This window comes from Bombina bombina, chromosome 2 (assembly GCF_027579735.1).
Source record: "Bombina bombina isolate aBomBom1 chromosome 2, aBomBom1.pri, whole genome shotgun sequence".
In the NCBI taxonomy this organism is placed as follows: Eukaryota; Metazoa; Chordata; class Amphibia; order Anura; family Bombinatoridae; genus Bombina; species Bombina bombina.
Window position 1 is genome coordinate 447100225 of NC_069500.1, and position 25298 is coordinate 447125522.

Here is a 25298-nt window from a genome sequence, read left to right on the forward strand (position 1 = left end):
TTTTAATTAACAAATTTTCAATACCACCTTTTAGTTCAGATTACTAAGCATTATTACCTCTTAATAGGAAATAGTGCTATTTAACCCCTTCTTGTCCCACCCCCTTGTCCTTTATATTGTTAGGAGTCAGAAATGGCATTTGAACACCTCACCCACCAGTCTTGGTGCCAAAGTAACTGCAGCAATTACTTCCAACAAAGAACACATAAATAGAGTTATCTTTAGCACATTCATTTACAGTCTCTTTAATAAGGAGTATAAACAGCACACCCTGCACTGCTTACCACACTAACACAAAGACCCTTTAGTTTGGCCTAGGACATCTACCACCACTGCTGCCCTGGACTCAGTGTGCCCATGGCCCACAACTCTGACCCTGCAGGTAAGTTTAGCACAGACCTTTACCACACAACAACCCAGAAATATTGATGAATTGAAACAGATTTGTAGGGAGGAATAGTTTAACCTCAATATTGTGCAAGTCTTATTGGCAGCTAAAGGAAATGTTCCAGGGGAGGTTGTTGCTGCTAAATGGGGATCTTTAAAGGGATAGTATACTGTAAAATTGTCTTTCCCTTAATGTATTTTCAGTGACTTGTTATACCAGCTGCAGAGTATAAAATATACGAGAAATGGCATTTCAGGTTTGTGCATATGAATTAAATCAGCTATTTCAAATGCCGAAATAAGGGTAAATGAACTACAAGGAAACAAATGGATCATTGGAAACAATTTAATAATGAGAAACCTTTTAGGTAAACTGTCCGTTTTTATATACTAAATTCAAAGGTTAACTTATTTTTTCCACCCTGCAATGTAAATGATTACTCAATAAAAATTTGAAAAGTACGTGTTATTAGTCTATTCCGATCATGTTTGTCTAGAATTATGACTTAGATGAAGACCAGACCACATTTTATGAGTAATCACTTCTGAAAGCCAGGTAATACCAGAGAGTTCACAAATGTTTTCTTGCAACTGTATATGTAACCAAAGGGGTTTCATCTTACTTTCATGCCCCACATAAGTTCATCTGAATAGAGTCTCCTCTGACTAACAAGTGGCTAACAGTTGGTCTTGTCATCTCCTTCACTTCCACTGCATCTTTTTAGTTCACCTTTCCCTTCACATGGGTTTGCAGGTGGTGTTACCAATAGATTCGATTCATGACATACCATTGCTGCCTTAAGAATGATATGGCTCCTGATGCTTTTTACTGGAGAGTTTTATAGAAACATTTGTGGGTACAGTGTCTTTGTAGTCTGCCCTGCTAATTCATTAACATGCCATAACTCAATTTAGATATGTTAGATGTAGCACTGATTAAAAGGCATTAAAAAGGTCCTCTCTATGTGAAAATGTCTGATGTTTGAGGAACAACATGGAGAATGCAAAGATAGCACTAATATTCACATCCCTTCTCAGTATTGCACATTGGCTTCTTATGCTCCTAATTGACTTGAGCAAAAAGTATGCATGATCTAGGTTGCCTCCGTTGCTGTGCTATCATATATACATTCATGCCTCATAACATAAGCTTTTATTTATATACCTCTTAGATGGATTATAGTCACTGATGTATATGTTATAAATATTATATATGCTGTCCTGAGCAACAGTTTTCTGTTACTGTATTTAACCTTATTTGGGCCTTTAGCTTTGGTCCCCTTTGTCAAAATCAACTATGTACCACAGGACTTAATGTTGTTGTGAGATGTCATTATGAATGTTTATTTTAGGGCCATCACAGCATGAGATCCAAAAGTGGCTACTTTTGCAATTTTCCACCATTAGATATCATACTTTCCTTTGGTTAATTTTAAAAGTTTTATGATCCAAGAGTGACTCATGAAACTTAAACTAGAGGTTTATAATATTTCAACTATAAATCACAAAAATAAAAAATAATGTTTGTCCATAAGTCAAACATTTAATTGTTTATTTCAAACAATATCCATGATTTTCATATTACAAATCAAACCAAGAGGGATATAGATATTTAGAATACAAAGTGGACAAGACAGCTATATTTCCACTTTGTAGCAGTAATCACCTGATGGCTTCTCTAATTGGAAACCAAAGATATAGGTAAAAAAAAATAAAAAAAATATAAAAATAAATAAATCAGGAAGTAGTGATAGGCTATTATACCAAATCACATATATATATATATATTTTTTTTTTTTTTTTTTTTTAATTTACTTAATATATAAAAAAAATTGATACACAAAGAGGAAATCAAATTATATATTGACGATTAGAGAAATGCTGCTTTAAAGAAAAGCTGATGTAGGAGGTTGGCTAGGGAAGTCAGAGAACCCATATAAACATTAGCATTCTACATTCCCCTGGTCCTCCAAACATCCCAACTGTCCTTATTTTGCAGCATTTCCCTATCACCACCCATAACCAACCCAGAAACTTACAAACCAGCAAGACTCCCATAATCCTGACCACTACCCCCCCATCTTCTCCAACATAGTGTGGCCTACAAAATGGCAACAGTCCTGTCAACCTCCGAAGTCCCTAATACTTAGCTGCAAATGTTGGAAGGTATATAGCTCTAGTGAGGTATAGCAGCTTTTATAGCTTCATAGAAAATAGAGAAACAACTGGTTTAAAGAGAGGGAACAACGTTTTAGCAAATGAATCAGTTATTCTAGACAATAAGTGGCGTTCCTCAATGATGAGTATTGGGCCTAGTTCTTAATATTTTTTTTATAAAACTGCCTAAAGAAATGATTACAATAGAAATCTTTGTATATGACAAAATTGTGCAAGTTGATTAGGTCAGAGCAGGACAAATACTCTGCAAAGAGAACTTGTAAAATCTAGATGAATAGGCTGATAAATGACAAATTAGATTTAACACTAATAAAAGTAAGATTTTATATTTTGGAAGCAAACAGAAGCATGCTACCTAGTAGCCAATTATAGGGGGAAAGGATATTGCAGAACAAGAAGAGATTCAGAGAAGAATTACAAAGATAAATTGCAATGGAGGCTTTAAAGGGACATTAAACCCAATTTTTTGTTTTTATGATTCAGATAGAAAGTGTTTTTTAAATTGCATGCTATAATTTATTTATATTATCTAACTTGTTTTGTTCTCTTTGTATCCGGTGTTAAAAACTATACCTAGGTAGACTCAGAAGCTGCTGATCGGTGGTTGCACATACCAGTATGTGCCTCTTGTCATTGGCTTTCAGCTTTGTTTTTACATATTTCAACTATTTACCTGATCTCAGCAACAGGCAGAGCTGTGGATATTTATCTTCCTATTGGCAGGACCGGTGGGATCTATGGATCCTTTATTGGAACTATTCTCTCCAATAAGGCCTCAGTTGCTCAGAATAGGGTTGCTAAGAAGGCAGCCAACCCGAGTGAAATAATGTTTTTGGTTTTTTTTTGTGAAGAGCATTGGCATTTTTTTTTTGTGAAGGGCATTGGCCTAGCTTCACTAGATTTAAAACTCCCTACATTGTCATTTTTTTGATACAGAAGAAGAAGAAGAAGAAGAAGAAGTAGCTCAAGACCTTGCTGAATCAATTGAAAACAGATACATTTATCTCATTACATTTCAAATTCTCTGAATCTAGACCGGTTTTCCTTGACAGGCACACATCTACAAAAGGCATAGCTTGTACAGATAATGCAGCATTTATTTAAAGGTTCAGTGTTGACATGCTTGTATAGTATTGCTATTAAGCACAACATACAGCAACAAGTGTACAAATATGAGGCACCCTTGTGGTAACCGGTAAAGCAAAAACCAGTAACCTGTAATAAGGGTTGTGGCATGTGTGGGACATGCGCTTTGTACAGAGTTACTTTGGTTGCAGTTTCTGAGCCCATGCAAAGAATATCCCTGACACATCATCAACACCAATGTTCATGCTTGCTGGCATGGAATAAACTTGGAAATCTCGGATCTCATAGCCAGCATTACAGAGTGCAGTCCGAACATCTATTTCTTTTAATGGCACCACATTTAATTGAGCCTCTCCTGCTGTATAATAAGACTCTTCTAGGGCCCCTATTTGTAGCAAGTGGCCCCCAGGCTTTAAAAGCTGACTAATATTCTTAAGTGAACATTCAAATGCTTCTTTGTCAGGGCTACACGCCTCTAAGCAAAAAGAGGTCACCAACCCATCTACAGAGCCATCAGTTACTTCTTCTCCCAGAGGTTGGGGCTTGTGGATATCAACCGGTATTACTCTTGAAACTTTTTCACGCAGACGCTTCTGCTTATCTTGCCAGAGCTCCCTGTTGGAGGGATGAAAATAGCAGAGTGAGAAGATGTCCAACAAAAAATAAAGTATTATAAAAATCACTTGATAAACCATTGAGATTAAAAGGGATACAGAAGGGCAAAAAGAACATGTTCTAATGTTAGGGCATTTTATTGTTGCTCTATTGCTTGTATATAACTGCACTACTGGGAGCTAGCTCACAACATCTGGTGAACCAATGACAGGAGACAGATGTGTGTAGCCACCAATCACCAGCTAGCTCCCAGTATTGTAGGTTATGTACGTATTTTTGACTAAGAATTACCAAAAGAACAAAGTCAGTTAAAAAAAAGTGTCTTAAAATTAGATTCTCTATCTGAATCATAAAGTTGAATTTTGACATCCATACCCCTTTAAGGCAGTGTTTATTATATAGGTATGACCCTTAGGTAGCCAAGGCTGTGGAGCAGATTACCTCTACCTCAGTCATTTGTATCACTTTAAACTCCCATTCACATTGGCTGCTGCAGTTGACCAGAAGACAGGAAGCCTAATTTATTACATTATTTTTGTGAAAGTGTTTCTAGGATACAAAGCATCATAATAATTAGCTTTTAATGATAATATTTTAAACATTGTTTACAGCAACCTAAATAGACTATGCATTTTCATTATATTGTTGACTTTCTAATCTGTGTCCCTTTAAAATATATTTTATTTTTGTTTCAGCTTTGATATTGACTGCCTGATAATGCTGCCTAAGCGTTTAGCAAACCAAGAGAGTTTGCAATATAGCAAACTATTATAGCAATGATTTTTGAACTTTAAAATCTTTCTGCAATGCACAAAATTTGCACAATAATGTTGTAGCGATTGAAAAATGGCACTTGTTAACTTTATAAGATAGGGGACAGAAACATCTATGGAGGTGATATGCTATCTGTACAGAAACTGGCGTCTCTCATATCTTTTAGGACAAACGATTGGCACAGTGTCTAAGGTAATTATAGGAGTCTTGAAGGTATCTGTGAAACGTTGGTGCTGCCCCTTTAAGTAATATGTCAAATGCAGGAAGGGGAAAGAAAAAGGGACTAAGAAGGGATTACTAGCACTCAAACTCCTATCAGTGTAACATGCTGTATTAAGACAGCTAGTATCAAGTATCTATTAGGTATTTAAAACATATGAACTTTATCACCACTCATATAATTTATTTTAACAAGTAATAATAAACATCACCAACATTCACACCAATATAAAAATAAAATCAATTATGCTGCTACTATTTACATAAATACCCTACAAGCTACACAAGCCAAAAGGTGAAAGCCCCCCTGTATTCCTGGCCGATAACCGGATACTTCGGCTTCAGGTGACAGAGGCAAACACCTAAGGCTTATAGTATAAGTAGACACGTAAGGGTGATAAAAAAAAGGATTCAATAGGGTTCTAAGAACCTCACAAACGCGTTTCGGCCGTTATGCTGGCCTTTTTCAATGTGCTCAGATTCAAAGTGGCAAGCTGAATGTCCGTGGTAGCCTCTTAATAAACCCATCCCTGTACATATTACAGCCAATTGTCAGCGTTTATTTCCAACGCCCCCATTGTCAGCCTATTAGATGTAACAATTATAATTAGCCTCCTTGTTAATGCATAGCAAGATCGGGTTGGGTAGAAGTTGAGTGACGTTGTCTAACACGCCCATCAAATACACACCCCCTGTCAGGAATCCTTAGACTATGAGACGTTGTAAGGATAATAATCGCAATAATCGCACCGCATGTTACACTTAACTTTCATACGATGTGATCGCATCGTCCCATAATACCACCCTCAAATAGTTCAACAAGGCTATAAGTATAAATAGGCTGTATATAAACTGCCCGACCGATCAGTGAGTATAAGTACGGTTCTTTGACACGCCCACTAGACTGCACGCCCCCTGTTATAGATTCTTAATCTTTCAGACGCTATTAATGTGGCACTAACATTGTGATGTTACCAGTAAATTCACTGTGATATGATCGCACTGAAATCTAGAGCCTCAGATAGAACAATTATACAATGCTTTTTATGTGAGTATATTATGTATAAAAAATATCTCACACTAGTCACTGGTTGTTATTGCAATAAATGCTCCAAGTCATTCCATCATTCAGCCCAGTGCGGTCTATACCAAACCCAATGTATAGTTATTGAGGGTCCACCCTAGTAATAAGTGGTCCCCTATGCTATATATATTCAATAACACACTGACAATTATTGCAAAGCGTAAACAGGAACCATAGCATACTAGTCTCATTGACCAGCTAATTAGCACCAGGCAGATTCATATCCTCTCTTGCTGAGACTCATATCTCAAACAATATGGGTTTAAGGCGTGAGAGATACGTATTCTTATCTAGGATATATATATATATATATATATATATATATATATGACAGGTACATATGAAGGAAAGAAAGTACTAGTTCATAACTCATTGATTAAGACATGCACACACAGAATATTATTAATTATGTATAATTATACTCATATCCTATAGTGGTACCATATGTCAAGCAAAGCACCAAATTATATCTATGATTATTCATTAGCCCCAATATAAAAGCTAATATAATACATATACATAATGAGGGAACCTACATGCTCACTGTATATTAAACTTTAGAACCACCTCTATATACAGGTAGCCCTCAGTTTACGCCGGGGTTAGGTTCCAGAAGGAATGGTTGTAAATCAAAACCATTGTAAATTGAAACCCAGTTTATAATGTAAGTCAATGTTAAGTGAGGCAGATAGGTTCCAGGCCCCTCTCAAAATTGTCATAAGTAACACCTAATACATTATTTTTAAAACTTTGAAATGAAGACTTCAAAGCATTATAAACCTAATAGTTTAATTATATATTCTGTGTTGTGTGATAATTTTAAGTTAAATTAACAAAAACATTTGCTAAACAGCATTATGAACCTAATACAATAATCACACAACACAGACTTCACTTGCATTTTTCTGCAAACAGTTCTTTCTATGCATTCCAATCTGGACTGATTTATAGACAGGAAGATCTTGTTCCTTTGAAATCTGCTTGATAGCTCAGGTCTGGTTAAACTGATTAATTTCAGCTTGCTTGGCTTTGCAGCAACACAAGCAGACAGCTCCGGCTACTGGCTATTTTAATAAATTAACTGCTTCTCAATGCTTTTTAATAGCAGTCACATGACTGGAAAAAAAAGGTTGTTATTCTGAAACGGTGTAAATTGAACCGTTGTAAAACGAGGGCCACCTGTACTCTGTAATTTGGGTTCTAGAAATTTACTAGTTGTACAGAATAGGTATCACCCCTTTCTGGGTGCATATCTTACCACAGGGTATATCCAATGCTCATTGATATATGTAGCCGTAACATATTCATAATTATATAAAAATGGCATGTTCATTAATATGAGTGTATGCCATTTTAGTTGTTTTTGTTCCCTTATATATAGAAGATAATCTGCAATTATACAAAGTGCATATTCCAATTCTCTTCTATTCGGGACCCTAGTTTTATGAATAAAAAATACTACCAATAAAGAGCCTAGATTAAAGGTATACCCAAAAGTTATTGTACTCATTCATGCCTGATGGCATAACAGAATTTAATCTGAATATCCACCTTGCTTCCTTCTTTAATAATGCCATTTCAGTGTCCCCACCTCTGATCCCAGGTTTAATGGACTCTAAGCCCCAATATTTGAAGCTCTGAGTTTTTCCATTGTGTTTCTGTAGAAAGTGCTTAGCAACACTAGTAATCTTTCTAACATCCTCCACATCACGTTCAGCCAACCTGATGTTACTAAGGTGCTCAGTCATCCTGGTACCCAGGCATCTGGTAGTCATTCCAACGTAGATAAGATTACATTCACAAGATAAACAATAAATCCCATTCATGCTCTTACAGTTAATGTGATTCTTGATGAACCATTTCTTGTTTAATCTATCTACTATGAATTTCTTTTTTTGCGTATAAACACATATACTGCAATGTCCACATGCTACTGATCCCTTATATATAGGGGTTTTGTGAGCATTTCAGTTGAAGTGGCTAGTTGTAAGACAATCTGAGATTATTTGGCCATCTGTAAGTAAACAGAGGTTTATCAGGAATTATAGTTTGTAAAATCTCGTCACTTCCTAGGACATGCCAGTGTTTTTTCATTATGTTTGAAAATATATGACTGTGGCTAGTGTATGTGGATATGAACCTTAACGGATCAGATGGTTGGGTACTTTTTGGCTTTAAGAGTTCCATTCTATCTTTTTGTAATGCTCTATTGTAAGCTTTTGCAATGCTTTCTTTGTGTACCCTCTCTGTAGTAACCTTTCTTTTAGGTCCTGTGCGGCTGATTTAAATGATTCTATACTAGAACAGTTTCGGTGGATCCTCAAATATTCACCAATTGGCAAGCTACGTATAGTGTTTGGATGGTGGAAACTATCTGCTCTCAGGATATTATTTGTTGATGTTGGTTTTCTATATGTGTTGGTTACAAGATGTTCATCAACAATCCTGATGGTTAAATCTAGAAATTCCACCTTTGACTTATCGCTAACCATAGTGAGATATAATCCTAGAGGATTCCTATTCAGTACCGAAACAAATTCCAGTAGTAATTCATTAGATCCCTCCCACACAAAGAAGATATCATCAATATACCTGGACCAGTGGGAAATGAATGGAGTAAACTTTTTCATAGATTCATGAAACACTATAGTTTCTTCCCACCAGCCCAGGTATATATTGGCGTATGTCGGGGCACACGATGTCCCCATCGCCGTTCCGCATGTCTGCAAGTAAAATCTCTCGTCAAAAACAAAATAATTATGTCTTAAAACGAACTCTAATAATTCAATTATGAATTCCTTGTTCTCATTAGATATAGAGTCGTTTTTTTGACAGGTAGTGTGATACCGCTTTACACCCCCATACAGTCTCTATGCTGGTGTAGAGGGATTCTACATCACAAGTCACCAGTATGGAATTAGATGTTATAGAGATATTATTGATTTTATTTAACACATGCATTGTATCTCTTGTGTATGAAGGCAATGATTCAACCACATAACGTAATCTGGCATCAATATACTTACTGGCTTTCTCTGTCAATGATCCTATACCCGAGACTATTGGTCGTCCGGGAGGACATACCATATTTTTGTGAATCTTGGGTAATAGGTAGGTATAGAGTTGCTATCTTGGGTTGATTGACCTCAAGAAATTTAAACTCCGTATTATCAATGATGCTTAGAGATAGTGCCGATGATATCAATTTGTTATATTGTTTCAGAAAACAGTCAGTAGTGTTGCTAAAGAGATTTACATAGTTCTTTTTATTACCAAGTTGTATCTTAGCTTCCTCCAAATACATGGAGATAGGCCATAGAACAATATTGCCCCCTTTATCACTTAACTTAATCTGGGTATCTGACCATTGTGTAAGGTCTTTAAGTGCTTGTTTTTCTTCAGCAGATACATTTTGAACTTTTGGTTCTACATTTTCAGGTAGACTAAGAATGTCTTGACAGACCAAGTCAAGAAAAGAGGCAGTGTTGTGTGAAATACTACTTGGTGGAACAAATCTTGACTTTGTTCTCAATATATCTCTCCAATTAGTACTCCCCTGTGTAATCTGTGTATTGACATCATCTGTATCCTCCATTAAACTAAGTAGGTCACTGATGGCAGACAAATCTGCCTTATCTAATGATTCATTACTTGTATTATTGGCAAAATACTTTTTAAGCAATGCTTTCCTTGTAAACAAATGAACATCTTTAATGGTTTTAAACTTATCAAATATTGGTGTGGGTACAAATGTGAGACCCTTCTTGAGAACTGAGATTTGCATGTTAGTTAGTGTTTTATCAGTTAAATTAATTACATTTAATTCTGTTTGTTTGATTTGATTGTCTTGTTCTGTGTTTTGGAGTGGAATTTCACTTGTTTTCTTGTTCTTGGCCCTTTTACCCTTGCCTCTACGGGTTCTTCTCTAATAGGCTGACAATGGGGGCGTTGGAAATAAACGCTGACAATTGGCTGTAATATGTACAGGGATGGGTTTATTAAGAGGCTACCACGGACATTCGGCTTGCCACTTTGAATCTGAACACATTGACAAAGGCCAGCATAACGGCTGAAACTCGTTTGTGAGGTTCTTAGAATCTTATTGAATCCTTTTTTTTATCTTATCACCCTTACGTGTCTACTTGTACTATAAGCCTTAGGTGTTTGCCTCTGTCACCTGAAACCGAAGTATCCGGTTATCGGCCAGGAATACATGGGGGCTTTCACCTTTTGGCTTGTGTAGCTTGTAGGGTGTTTATGTAAATAGTAGCAGCATAATTGGTTTTATTTTTATATTGGTGTGAATGTTGGTGATATTTATCACCACTCATATAATTTATTTTAACAAGTAATAATAAAGTTCATATGTTTTAAATACCTAATAGATACTTGATACTAGCTGTCTTAATACAGCATGTTACACTGATAGGAGTTTGAGCGCTAGTAATCCCCTCTTAGTCCGTTTTTCTTTCCCCTTCCTGCATTTGACGTCTCATCTTTCCATAACAAGCACAGGTTTCATATAAAATTGGAGCCAGCATTAATGGGGGGGGGGGGGGGGAGGGAATTAAAATTAAATACAGAAATGACTAGGCATGGGCAAATATTCATATTCTGCATTTTTATTATTTATAAAACACCAACAGATTCCGCAGCGCTGTCCATGGGTACAAAAAGGTAAAAGTACAAAGGAGAAACAGTACAATAAGAACATTTTACAGACAAATACAGGGGGCTCTATTCCACTGGGAATTTACAATCTAGATTGGTAGTAGGATGGGAAACAGGAGGTGGGGACTGCAAAGGGTGAGGATGACATTAGTGAGGAGATAGATTAGGGCAACTGTTAGGGTGAAGTGAAATTCATCTGTTACTGAGTTGGGTGATAAGCTTCCCTGAAAAAAAAAAAAAAAAAAAGGTCTTTACAAAGCGTTTAAAAGGAGGACAGGTCAAGGGAAAGTCTGACAGCTCGAGGAAGTGGTTTCCAGAGGGTTGGTGACGCACAAGAGAAGTCCTGTAGTCTAGCATCGGAGGAGGTGATGTAGAGGATGCAAGGAGCAGGTCATTGTTGGATCTTAGTTTATTTGTTGATGAGTGAGGACAGGTAGAGTGGGGCAGCATTGGTGAGGGCTTTGTAGGTCAGGGGGAGAATTTGGGGTTAATTAGCCTGGCAGAGGCATTTAGGATTGATTGAAGGGGGAGAGGCAGGAGAGGGAGGCCAGTTAGTAGATTACAGTATATTAGGAAATTACCAGGGAGTGGATTAGCCGTTTACTAGTTTCTGCGCTCAGAAACTGACACATTTTGGAGATATTTTTTAGGTGGTTGCGGCAGGATAAAGAGAGCAATGGGATGTGGGGAATGAAGGACAGATGTAAATCAAGTGTGACTCCAAGGCAGCGGACTTGGGGTGATGGGGAGATAGTGGTGCCGCCAACAGTGATAGAAAAATAAGAAACTGAAGTAGAGTTAGCGGGGGGATTAGAAGTAGTTCGATCTTGGACATGTTTATTTTTAGGTGGTGAGAGGCCATCCAGGAGGAAATTCCAGATAAGCAGTCGCTTGCCCAGGAGAGGGCAGAGTTACAGAGCCCAAGAGAGCTGAGAGTCCATAGGAGGAGGGGATGGTCAACAGTATCAAAGGCAGCAGAGAGGTCAAGTAAGATGAGTATAGAGTAGTAGGCATTATTTTTAGCAGAAAGGAGATAGTTAGTAACCTTGGTGAGGGCAGTTTCAGTTGAGTGTTGGGGATGGAAGTCAGATTGCAGGGGGTTGAGCAATGAGTTGTGGGTTAGGCGATCCAAAACTAGTTTTTCAAGGATTGATGCTAGCGGGAGCAGTGATATGGGGCGGTAATTTGCAGGAGAGTTAGGGTCAAGGGAGGTTTTTTTTTTTTGAGGATGGGGGTGACCTTTGCATGTTTGAAGGAGGCAGGGAATAAACCAGTAGATAGGGATAGGTTGAATATGTGATTAAGAGCTGGCATGAGGGTGAGAGACAGAAGGAATAGGGTCAAGTGGGCAGGTAGTGAGGAAGACAAAAAAGGGAACCCACTTCACTCTGTGGATGGGAGGAGGGTGTAGAAAGTGGCAGAGGGGGTGACTGGGAGCAAAGTTGGGAGATTGCAGGCTTTTGTTGGGATGTCGCTTCGAATGGTAAGTTTTTTTTTTTTTTAATTAAAGTAGTCAGTCAGGTCTTGAGCACTGAATGCAGATGAAGGGGTGGTGCAGGTGGGTAGAGGAGACAGTTACAATTGGATAAGAGTGTTTGAGGAGTGAGTGGATATAAGAAGAGAAGTAGGTTTGCTTAGCTAAGCTAAGGGAAGAGGTGTACGAATAAAGAATTAACTTACAGTGGATGAAATCAGTTTCAGAGTGTGATTTCCTCCAGGCACGTTCAGCAGTGCAGGAGCATTATTGTAGGTGGCGCGTTTGCCGAGAGTGCCAGGGCTGGAGCTGACGAAGTGGGGCTTTGCATAGTTGGGGAGGAGCAAGAGTGTCAAGTGCAGAGGAGAGAGTATTGTTATAGTGGGTTGTAGCAAGGTCGGTGCAGGATATTGTGGACGTTTTTGGGGAGGTGTTTTTGAATAAGGTTGGAAAGCTGGAAAGGATCCACACAGTGTACAGATTTCTATAGTTGCTGGGGCGAGAAGTAGGTTTAGTCTGTATATTAAGAGTGAGCAGATGGTGGTCTGAGATGGGAAATGGGTGACAGGCAACATCAGAGAGAGAGCAGAGATAGGAGAATACCAGATTAATAGAGTGTCCATCACGGTGAGTAGGGTGGATTGTGAGAGGCCGAAGGAGTTAGTTAGAAAAGTTTAGAGGCAGCGTGAGCAGATGGGTTATCAATGGGAATGTTGAAGTCCCCAGAATTAGAGTAGATGTATTTGTCGAGAAAAAATAAGGATGCCAGGCAACAAAGTTGTCAAGGAATTAGGAGGTTGGTCCAGGGGGGCGATAGATAACTGCTACTAAGAGAGATGGGGGGAGAACAGGCGAATGTAGTGGACTTCAAAGGAAGAAAAGGAGAGATGTATTGATAGGAGCGGGGGGGGGGGGGAAAGAGTAAGATCCCAACAACCCCACCGTGTCTCACCTGGCTAGGTGTGTGGCTAAAGTGGAGACCACCGTGTGTGAGAGCAGCAATATAAGCAGTGTCAGAGTAAGATAGCCAGGTTTCAGTAATTGCCAAAAGGTTGAATGAGTTGGAATCAAACAGGTCGTGAACAGTTGTAAGTTTGTTACAGACAGAGCGAGTATTCAAAATTGTGAATTTAGTGGCTCCTGAGATCCAAAAGGTTGGCGACCCCTGGTCTAGACCACTACATGACAGGAAATAGTGCTGCCATCTAGTGCTCTTGCTGATGGCTGAAATTCTTGCATACAAATAAAGAAAAATTAACAGATGCAAATTAGAAAGTCGTTTATAATCACATGCTCTATCTGAATTATGAAATAATTTATTAAAGGGATATGAAATCCAAAATTGTTATGTATCCCCTGACCATGTGTTAATATGACATAGTCTCAACAGTATAGTCGAAGCAGACTACTCAGGAATAAAAGCAACTTAATTACATGTCAGTAACAAATGTCAAAGGGATATCAAACCCACATTTTTTTTCATAATTAATATAGAACATGCAATTTAAAAAAAAAAAATCCAATTTACTTCTATTATCTAATTTGCTTTGCACTACTGGTATCCTTTGTTAGAAATAATACCTAGGTAGGCTCAGGAACAACAATGCACAACTGGGAGCTAGCTGCTGATTGGTGGCTGCACATAGCTGCCTTGTCAATGGTTTACCCAATGTGCTCAGCTAGCTTCCAGTAGTGCATTTATGTTCCTCCAAACAACAAAACCAAGAGAATGAAGCAAATTTGATAATAGACGCAAATTGGAAAGTTGTTTAAAATTATATGCACTGACTCATAGAAGAAAAAAACAAAAGAAGTTTTAAGTCCATTTAATTAATGCTTCTAATGAATACCAACAGTTGTGTGCTATTACCCTTTCCCTTCCAGGCTGCAGACATGTTTAAAGTAAGGGCTCCAGTCAAATGCTCCCGATTCATCCTGAAGCCAACTCTTGATCTCATTTCGATTCACTTCCAGATAATCAGAAATGATCACTTCGTCAAAAAGCTCAAAGGCACTCAGTATCTGGTATATTGTGGGACCAGAGCCTATGTCTACCAGGGTACGTCCGCCAATGTCACCTAATGGGAGAGAAGTGACAGGGTTATTGTTTTTTTTTTTTATACAGTGAACTTTTAGTTGGCTTATTATATCCATTTCATACACACATCAGGTAACAGCATGCTAATGCAGATGATCCCAGTCTTTCACCTTACACAGACTAATATCTGAGTCTATAACTTCCACATTTATCTGCTGTCCATAAGCATGTGTTAGCTTTACATCTCAGGAACCACTCATTTTTCATGAGAAAATAAGCACCCTCCAGACCAGTAATGGCTAACCTTGGAACCCCAGATGTTTCGGCACTCTGCAGTCTAATTGAGCATCATGGGAAATGTAGTTCTGAAACATTTTTGTATAAGAAAGTGGAGCATAAAACTTTTTCAACACTTAAATTAAAAACGATTACACCAATTTCATGTAACAAAATGCACATACTAGACAATAAAATAGATCAGTAGGCCACATTTTGTAATGATTGGTGCAGTGTGTTAGTGGTAGCAATTTTTTTTCAATGTTGAGACTGTTTTTCTAGTAGTCACTGAGAAAAGCAAGTTTCAAACAAATTCATAGATCTGAAAAACAGGGTTTGGGGCGCGATCCGATATAGATCGCAGTTTGCGGCGCAAGCGAGGGAACCGGCGTCGCCCGCAGTTTTAGCTCGCAACTCGAGCTATCCCATATAAGTCGCCGTCAGATGCTAACGTGCCGTAAGTCTGACAAACCAGCGATGTCCAGAAATCTGCGTAAGTACAAATTTCTGGCGTCGCCAGTGACTTGCGGCACGTTAGAAACTGCCGGCGCCTATAAAACCTGACTAAAGTCTAAAACACCCGCACTGTCTAACACGCCTCCCTAACATAGCCCGACAAGTCTAACACGCCTCCCTAACAAAGCCCGACACGTCTAACCCTCTATCCGCTATCCCCCCTCACTATCCTAACAATAAAAAAGCTATTAACCCCTAAACCGCCGCTCCCGTACCCCGCCGCAACCTAATAAAGTTATTAACCCCTAAACCGCCGCTCCCGTACCCCGCCGCCAGCTATATTATATCTATAACCCCCTAAAGTGAGCCCCTAACACCGCCGCCATCTATATTAAAATTATTAACCCCCAATGTAAGCCCCTTACACCGCCGCCATCTCTATTAAAATGATTAACCCCTAATTTAATCTACCTACCCCGCCGCCAGCTATATTATCTATATTAACCCTAAGTATATTATAGTTAATATAGGTATTACATTATATATATTAACCCTAATTATATTAGGGTTAATATAGTTAATATAGTTACTATAGTATTTATATTAACTATATTAACTCTATCTAACCCTAACACCCCTAACTAAATTTATATTAAATTAATCTAATTCATTTATAAACTAAAATATTCCTATTTAAATCTAAATACTTACCTATAAAATAAACCCTAAGATAGCTACAATATAATTAATAATTACATTGTAGCTATGTTAGGGTTAATATTTATTTTACAGGTAAATAGTTAATTATTTTAACTAGGTATAATAGCTATTAAATAGTTATTAACTATTTAATATCTACCTAGTTAAAATAATTACCCAATTACCTGTAAAATAAATCCTAACCTAAGTTACAAATACACCTACACTATCAATAAATTAAATAAACTACAAACATCTATCTAAAAATACAATTAAATTAACTAAACTAAATTACAAAAAATAAAAAAAAGATTACAAGATTTTTAAGCTAATTACACCTATTCTAAGCCCCCTAATAAAATAATAAAGCCCCCCAAAATAAAAAAAATTCCCTGCCCTATTCTAAATTAAACAAATTTCAAAGCTCTTTACCTTACCAGCCCTTAAAAGGGCCTTTTGTGGGGCATGCCCCAAAGAATTCAGCTCTTTTGCATACAAATACAATACCCCCGCCCCATTACAACCCACCACCCACATACCCCTATTCTAAAACCACCCAAACCCCCCTTAAAAAAGCCTAACACTACCCCCCTGAAGATCTCCCTACCTTGTCTTCACCACACCGGGCCGAACTCCTGATCCGATCCGGGCGATGTCTTCCTCCAAGCGGCAAAGAAGAATTCTTCCTCCGGCGACGTCTTCCTACAAGCGGCAGCAAAGTCTTCATTCTTCCGGTGGCATCTTCAATCTTCTTTCTTCGCTCCGCCGCTGCGGAGCATCCATCCCGGCCGACTACTGAACTTGGAATGAGGTACCTTTAAATGACGTCATCCAAGATGGCGTCCGCCGAATTCCGATTGGCTTATAGGATTCTATCAGCCAATCGGAATTAAGTTAAAAAAATCTTATTGGCTGATTGAATCAGCCAATCAGATTCAAGTTCAATCCGATTGGCTGATCCAATCAGCCAATCAGATTGAGCTCGCATTCTATTGGCTGATCGGAACAGCCAATAGAATGCGAGCTCAATCTGATTGGCTGATTCAATCAGCCAATCAGATTTTTTTAACTTAATTCCGATTGGCTGATAGAATCCTATCAGCCAATCGGAATTCGGCGGACGCCATCTTGGATGACGTCATTTAAAGGTACCTCATTCCAAGTTCAGTAGTCGGCCCGGGATGGATGCTCCGCGGCGGCGGAGCGAAGAAAGAAGATTGAAGATGCCACCGGAAGAATGAAGACTTTGCTGCCGCTTGGAGGAAGACATCGCCGGAGGAAGAATTCTTCTTTGCCGCTTGGAGGAAGACATCGCCGGAGGAAGAATTCTTCTTTGCCGCTTGGAGGAAGACATCGCCCGGATCGGATCAGGAGTTCGGCCCGGTGTGGTGAAGACAAGGTAGGGAGATCTTCAGGGGGGTAGTGTTAGGCTTTTTTAAGGGGGGTTTGGGTGGTTTTAGAATAGGGGTATTGTATTTGTATGCAAAAGAGTTGAATTCTTTGGGGCATGCCCCACAAAAGGCCCTTTTAAGGGCTGGTAAGGTAAAGAGCTTTGAAATTTGTTTAATTTAGAATAGGGCAGGGAATTTTTTTTATTTTGGGGGTTTATTATTTTATTAGGGGGCTTAGAATAGGTGTAATTAGCTTAAAAATCTTGTAATCTTTTTTTATTTTTTGTAATTTAGTGTTTGTTTTTTTTTGTAATTTAGTTTAGTTAATTTAATTGTATTTTTAGATAGATGTTTGTAGTTTATTTAATTTATTGATAGTGTAGGTGTATTTGTAACTTAGGTTAGGATTTATTTTACAGGTAATTGGGTAATTATTTTAACTAGGTAGATATTAAATAGTTAATAACTATTTAATAGCTATTATACCTAGTTAAAATAATTAACAATTTACCTGTAAAATAAATATTAACCCTAACATAGCTACAATGTAATTATTAATTATATTGTAGCTATCTTAGGGTTTATGTTATAGGTAAGTATTTAGATTTAAATAGGAACATTTTAGTTTATAAATGAATTAGATTAATTTAATATAAATTTAGTTAGGGGTGTTAGGGTTAGATAGAGTTAATATAAATACTATAGTAACTATATTAACCCTAATATAATTAGGGTTAATATAGTTAATATATATAATGTAATACCTATATTAACTATAATATACTTAGGGTTAATATAGATAATATAGCTGGCGGCGGGGTAGGTAGATTAAATAAGGGGTTAATCATTTTAATAGAGATGGCGGCGGTGTAAGTGGCTTACATTAGGGGTTAATAATATTAATATAGCTGGAGGCGGTATAGGGGGATTAGGTTAGGGGTTAATAATGTTTATATAGGTGGCGGCGGTGTAAGGGGTCAGATTAGGGGATAGATAAGGTAGATGGCGGCGGTTTTAGGGGCTCACAGTAGGGGGTTAGTTTATGTAGATGGCGGCGGGGTCCGTGAGCGGCGGTTTAGGGGTTAATAACTTTATTAGGGATTTCGGGGGGGGGGGGATCGCGGTTGACAGGTAGATAGACATTGTGCATGCGTTAGGTTTATTTTAGCAGCCAGTTTAGGGAGTTACGGGGCTCCAATAGTCAGTGTAAGGCTTCTTACGGCTGCTTTTTGTGGCGAGGTGAAAATGGAGTAAGTTTTCTCCATTTTCGCCACGTAAGTCCTTACGCTGCATATTGGATACCAAACTGCGCTGGTTTGGTATACCTGCCTATAGCCCAAAAAACTACGGGCGACGGCAGAAATATACGCGCGTAACTTCTAGGTTACGCCGTATATAGGATACCAAACCCGCGCAAATATTGGCGTCGCCAGCTTTTGCGGGCGACGATTTTTATCGGATCGACCCCTTGATGTGTGACAGATGAGGTTGGGGAAAAAAAAAAATTCCATCAAGTTCAACCTATATAATTTAAAGGGACAGTCTGCACCAGAATTGTTATTGTGTTAAAAGATAATCCTTTTATTACCCATTCACCAGTTTTACATAACCAACACCGTTCTATTAAAGGGACATAATACTCATATGCTAAATAACTTAAAAACTGAAACTGTAAAAAGCTGACAGGAAAATATCACCTGAGCATCTCTATGTAAAAAAGGAAGATATTTTACCTCACAATTTCCTAAGCTCACCAGAATAAGTTCTGTGTAAAAAAAAACTTCAGCTGCTGCACAGATGCAGATTAAAAAAAAAAAAAAAAAAAGAAGAAATGAACAGCAGCCAGTCAGCATCAGCAGTGCTGAGGTCATGAACTCTTACTGTGATCTCATGAGATTTCATTGTAAACTTCCTTACACTGAATACGGAAATAAGAGGAGTGCACGAAAGCTTACTCCCTTAGCTGTCCCGGGACAGACATACTGATTTGCTGCTTAAAGTCTTAAAGTCCTTTGCAATGGGGTTTGAATACTTAGGACATTTTGAGGTAAAATATATATATTTTTTTTTTTACATAGAGATGTTCAGGTGATATTTTCTGGTCGTCTTTTTACAGCCATGTTGCATCACTTTCAAGTGTTTCAACATTTGGGTATCATGGCCCTTTAATATACTTTTTAGCTCTGTGATTACCTTGTATCTAAGCCTCTGCAGACTGCCCCCTTATCTCAGTGCTTTTGACAGACATGCAGTTTAGCCAATCAGTGCTATCTATGACACACATGAACTAGGCCTGTCTAACTGTGAAAAACTTTAAAAATGCTGAGCTAAGAGGTGGTTTTCAACAGTTTAGAAATCAGTTTGATCCTACCTAGGTTTAGCTTTTCAAAAATACCACCATGGGAACAAAGCAAATTTGATGATTAAAGTAAATTTGAAAGTTGTTTAAAATTGCATGCTCTGAATCATAAAAGTTTAATTTTGACTAGACTGTCCCTTTAACATAATTGTATTATATATTTATTAATTACACACAGCCAGATATATGTGTAGATAGATATACATGCACACAATATCAGAGCTGGACTTTGAATGAAAAGCAACCATAAAAAAATTTGAAGACCAACCCTATTTTCTGTTGGGTCCACAGAATGCACAAACCACATATTTCTTACTGGGATACTACCCACAATATTTTTTTCCAGAATAAATATTAGTTTTTAATAAAAAGCATGGAGGATCCCCTTCATGCGATGTCAGCCTCACACTGAAGATTGAATGTAAAAGGTACCAGTTTTATATTGAGGTACTTTTGGGTGAAACTTTTAATTAAGCCAATAGGATGAGAACTGCTTAAATCCTATTGGCTGATTTGATCACATGAAGAGAATCCTCCACACTGGATGTCTCCGTGGCCGCCGTTCTTCCGGATGAAGGAGGAAGATGCCCCTGCGCTGGATGAAGATCTTAACCGCCGGACTTCAGGAATGGCGAGTACCTATTTCGGGGTTAGAATTGGGGTTGTTTTATTTTTTATTTTTTTTAGTTAAGAGCTTTTTTATTTTAATGGAGAGCAAAAGAGCCGATTGCCCTTTTAACCCTTGATCTACTGGCAGGGTACAGTGGACCCTGTAGGTAGTTTATTTTGTGTGTTTTTTAATGTAATTTATTACTTTTTTACTGCTAATAAGACAGTTATAAATATTAAAGCATTCATTTTTTGTATTTACACTTTTCCTGTAAATTCAAATTATAGCATTGTACACTGGCAGGGTCCATCAGACCCATATTGCTCTTCAATGGTTTATCCGTTATAACTCAAGTCACACAATTACTGTACTGCACTCTGTTAGCCTGTCTCAGTCTGCAAGTTAGGACATGTTTCTGCATGTTAGAACTTGCTTTCTTAGCTTTTGAAGATTTGTTATGCTTTCCTGACTTGGTGGTGTAGTTTCATCACGGCTCGTAAACGCCTCAGTAATGAAGAAATTCTTGGTTTGTTGAACTTAGATTCTGAAGAAGATCAACATGCATCAGATTGCAAGCCATCAGATGACGAAAACTAAATAGATGACATCCTTGTAGAAGCCAACTCAGATTCTGATGATCGCACCGTCACAGCACCTACCACCCAAACCGATTTGCCATCTTCATCTGGAAATAGAACTATTTACTATTCAAAAGATAAGAATGAAAAATAGAATTCTGTGCCTATCAACAATCCACAAAGCAGAACAAGGCAAGTGAACAACATTCGAGAAACACCAGGTGCCAGATACAATTGAATCATCACTTGTGCTTTTTTCCCTGGAAACCCTTTGTTGAAACCATCTGTAAATGGACCAATAAAGAAGGTTCAGTTGTATATGGAGCTTGATGGTCTAATCTAACTACAGATAGATTGTACAAGTTTATTGGTGTACTCATTTTGATCAGTGTCTACAAGGGTAAGAATGAAGTAGTGTCTCATTTATGGAGCAGAGAACATGGTCGCCCAATATTGAACAAATCAATTAGCAGAACTCACTTTCAGAACATTTCCAGAGTTCTGAGATTTGATGATGCTGCTGCTAGACGACAAAACCGTTCTACTGATAAGTTGCAGCCCATTCGAGAATGCTTTGATCTGTGGGTCAACACTCTTTCTGAAGCATTTGTTCTTGGAGAGTTGATGAACCACTAATAACCTTTCGTGGTCGTTGCCCTTTCAAGCAATATATTCCATCGATTATCACAAAATCAGTTGTTGGAATAATATGTAAAAACAAAAAAGAACTGCCCCAAGAATTCATGACCACAAAAAAAAAAAATTAAAAAAAAATTAAAAAATATTTACTCTACTCGGTTTGGTTTCCAGAAAGACGTGATGATTGCATCATACTGTCCTAAGAACAACAAAGTTGTTACCCTCTTGAGCTCTATGCATTCCCAACCTACTGTTCAAAACCAAGAAGACAAGAAAAAACTGAGATAATTCAGTCATACAATGAGACAAAAGGAGGCGCCGATACGTTGGATCAGATGGTTTGTACTTACAGTACTAAACGAATGACCAAAAGATGGCCAATGGTTATATTTTATAACATGTTGGATGTCAGTGCTATCAACACCTACATTATCTGGATGTCGCTAAAACTAGACTGGAATGCAAGTAAATAGCACAAAAGGAAGGTTTTCCTTAAACATCTTGGGAAAGCACTGGCTGGAGTATCTGAGGGGCCTGACTTCTACCTTTGAAGAACCACCAAGAAAGAAAGCACGTTGCAGTATCTGCCCTAACAGCAAAAACAGAAAAATTTGAACAGTGTGTTGTGTGTGCAAAAAAAAAAAAAAAAAAAAAAATGTATGTCAAGAACATCTGAAAGTGGTGTGTTTGAAGTGTGGAAAGTGAAACTTGTTCATAATCTTAGCATAACTTTTCTAACTACCTATGCCCTACACATCAAAATTTCATGTTTGTCTCAATTGACAATTTCTTTATCATTTTTATCGTTATCTGTAAATTTACGTGCAAAATAATAAAAGATGAAATACTCTTCACAATGCTCAAAATATGGAGAATACACTTTATTATCATCAAATGAGTAAGCATTCCTTACTATTTCATGGTTATTCAAAACTCATAATTACCCTGTTTCACAATAAAAATGATACTAAAACTTGATGCAACATTTATTCATTAATTGTACCAAACTATAGTACAGGGCCCATTTGACCCTGGTGTTGCAAGGTGGTACAAAAACCAAAAACGGTGGACCGAGGGTTAAGAGCAATTCCCATACAAATGCCCCTTTATGGGGCAATGGGTAGATTCGTTTTTTTTGGGCGGGGTATTTTTAGGAGGTAATTTTTACTTTATTTAGGTAAAAGAGCTGATTGCTTCAGGGCAGTGCCACACAAACAGGGCTTTTGAGGGCTATTGGTAGCTTAGTGGTAGATTAGGCGGTGTTTTTATTTTGGGGTGGCTTTTGTTTTTATAGGGGTATTAGATTAAAAATAAATTTATTTATAAATTTATTTATATTTTTTGTAATATTCGATTTTTTTTTTCCTGTAATCTTTGGTTTCTTTTTTTATTTTTACTGTAATGTTAGTTTTTTTAATAGGAAGTTAGGATATTTTTATTTTGCCAATTACTTTTTTTAGGGAGATAGTCTTTATTTTCGGTAATGGTAGTTTATTTGGGGTTAAGTTAGGGGGTGGTAGGTTAGTGATTAGATTGATTCTTTGCATTGTGGGGGGTTGGCGGTTTAGGGGTTAATACTTTAATTATCTTACTTGCGTTGTGCGTGAATGGCAGATTAGGGGTTAATCACTTTATTAGTTAGAATGTGATGTGGTTGAATGGCGGATTAGGGGTTAATACATTTTATTTAGTTATTGCGGTGGGGGATGGTGCTTGACAGGTAGTTAATGCGCATGTATTAGGTGTTTAAGACTTCCAGGAAGTTATGGTGCATACATATTCAGCGCAAGGCTTGCTGCGCCTGCCTATGTGTGGCGAAGTGAAAATGGAGTAAAATTTCTCAATTTTCACCGAATAAGTCCTTGCGCTGATTATGTTATACCGACTTGCGACACCGGTTCTATGTCAGTTGATGGGAGTAAAAATAGCAGGTGAGGGGTGAAATATACGTGCCGCAGTTATATGCGGTGCAGTATATGTGATAGTAATATCCGACTAATAACAGCTTTTGCGGGCAACCCCCCCATATGTAATATCGCCCCTTGTGTCTAACTTTGTCTCACAGAGTGACTTGACTAGACACATAGTACATGGTCTAGGAAATAAAACTACAATTAAATATTTTATGACCTTAATATGTATAGCTCAGAGGAGATAGAGCTGCATTGCCTCACCAGCAGAACCCAGCTACTGCAGCCCACCGGGAAATTTCCTGATAGGCCAATCTGGCCTTGCACAGTATATATCAGCAATTGCATATACAAGTTTAAACTACTTTCCAATTGACTTCTACAATCACATTTGCTTCATTCTCTTTGTATCCCTTGTTGAAAGAGCAACAATGCAATATTACGAGCTAGCTGAACACATCGGGACAGCCAATAACAAGAGGCATATTGATGCTGCCACCAAACACCAGCTAACTCAGTAGTGCACTGCTGTTCCTGAGCCTACCTGTGTATGCTTTTCAACAAAGGAAAACAAGAGAACAAAAAAGAGAACCAATTAGATAATAGAAATAAAATGGAAAGCTTTTTTTAAATTATTTTTATGTTATATATGCTGTTTATGAATCATGAAAGTTTAATTTTGTTTTTGCGTATACCAGTTAGGAAAAAATATAATTGAGCTGCAACATGAATACAAATACAAATACAAAACCTGACTTGAATATCCCTATAAGAGTAAATTCCAATGTTTAGCCATTTGTTTCTTCCTTTACCTTTCATCACCTGACTAAAGCACCGTAATGCCACAGATAAAATGGAAAGAAAAAGAAAGTTGGATATATAGCACAAACTCGGGCTCGGGGAGCTTTGAGGGTAAGGGGAGATCATACACAGCAGAAAATATAAAGAAAAAAATGTAATTTTTTTTTATATTGGCAGCCTATCTGCCAGTATTTTAAATGGGGGTGAGGGAGGGAAAGTGTCAGGTGGGAGGGTAATCTGTACACTAGAAGTTAAAAATTAACCCCTTCACTGTTTCAAAGTTTGTGAAAAAGTACTTTTTTTTTCTTTTTTTTTATTTGATCGCATTTGGCAGTAAAATAGTAGCATGAAAAATACCAAAATGGGCCTAGATCAATACCTTGGGTTGTCTACTTAAAAATATATATAGTTTTGACAGGTAAATTAAAAACAAGGCTCTATTTCTATTTAAATGGAGCGATAGCAAAAATTCTCCAGTATTTTGGGCAAGTTTTTCTCTAAAAGTCCTGGTAGTGAAGGGGTTAAGACCAAATATGCCCCTGAGGGGGTTGGTAATTCTGCAACAAGCATATAAAGATTTAACAGTTCTAGCCAAATATCCTTTGCTTTCCTAATCCCTGTACCCAAGCAACAGCTACTTCTTAAATGTAACATTTCTAAATCTTAATTTAACAGGGACAGTTATCTATACAAGTGTGTTTATTATACAGTTAACAGTAGCAGTATGTTACAAATGTAAAAAGGACTTCAAACCTCATTATACACACACTTGAACCCTACTATGTGCATTACTAACTACAACTTAATAGCAGTACAAGTAACACATGCAATATGACAGTATGTGTAACTCACCCTGAGCACAAGCTGCAACAAGACAGTCCAATTTCCATACTACTACACTTTCCTTACTGGAAAAATCTGCTCGTGGCGGAACATAGTTATTCTGGAGGTAAATTTTAGGATCAAACTTTTGATAGTTTTTACCAATCTCTTCAATACTAGCCATGCTTGTCAGGTAAGGAACACACCCAGACTGGTTCTGCTAGAATCTTT

The 25298-nt window shown here is 37.7% G+C and overlaps 1 protein-coding gene across 1 annotated transcript; it reads right to left on the bottom strand.

Moving 5' to 3' along the window:
- Positions 1 to 3641: 3641 nt before the first annotated feature.
- Positions 3642 to 25298, bottom strand: LOC128647816 (phenylethanolamine N-methyltransferase-like). Its single transcript, XM_053700536.1, has 3 exons — positions 25098 to 25298; positions 14359 to 14566; positions 3642 to 4266 (listed from the first exon to the last, which is right to left on the bottom strand). The coding sequence occupies exons 1-3, from the start codon at positions 25249 to 25251 to the stop codon at positions 3828 to 3830; spliced, it is 801 nt and encodes a 266-aa protein (XP_053556511.1). The 5' UTR covers positions 25252 to 25298; the 3' UTR covers positions 3642 to 3827.

Excerpts from the sequence above, each read along its gene's own strand:
- LOC128647816 (XM_053700536.1), bottom strand. The coding sequence starts at position 25,251 with ATGGCTAGTATTGAAGAGATTGGTAAAAACTATCAAAAGTTTGATCCT. Across the intron at positions 14,567-25,097 it reads TGTTGCAGCTTGTGCTCAGG|GTGACATTGGCGGACGTACC; the intron begins GTGAGTTACACA and ends CTCTCCCATTAG. Across the intron at positions 4,267-14,358 it reads TGCAGCCTGGAAGGGAAAGG|GGAGCTCTGGCAAGATAAGC; the intron begins GTAATAGCACAC and ends TCCCTCCAACAG.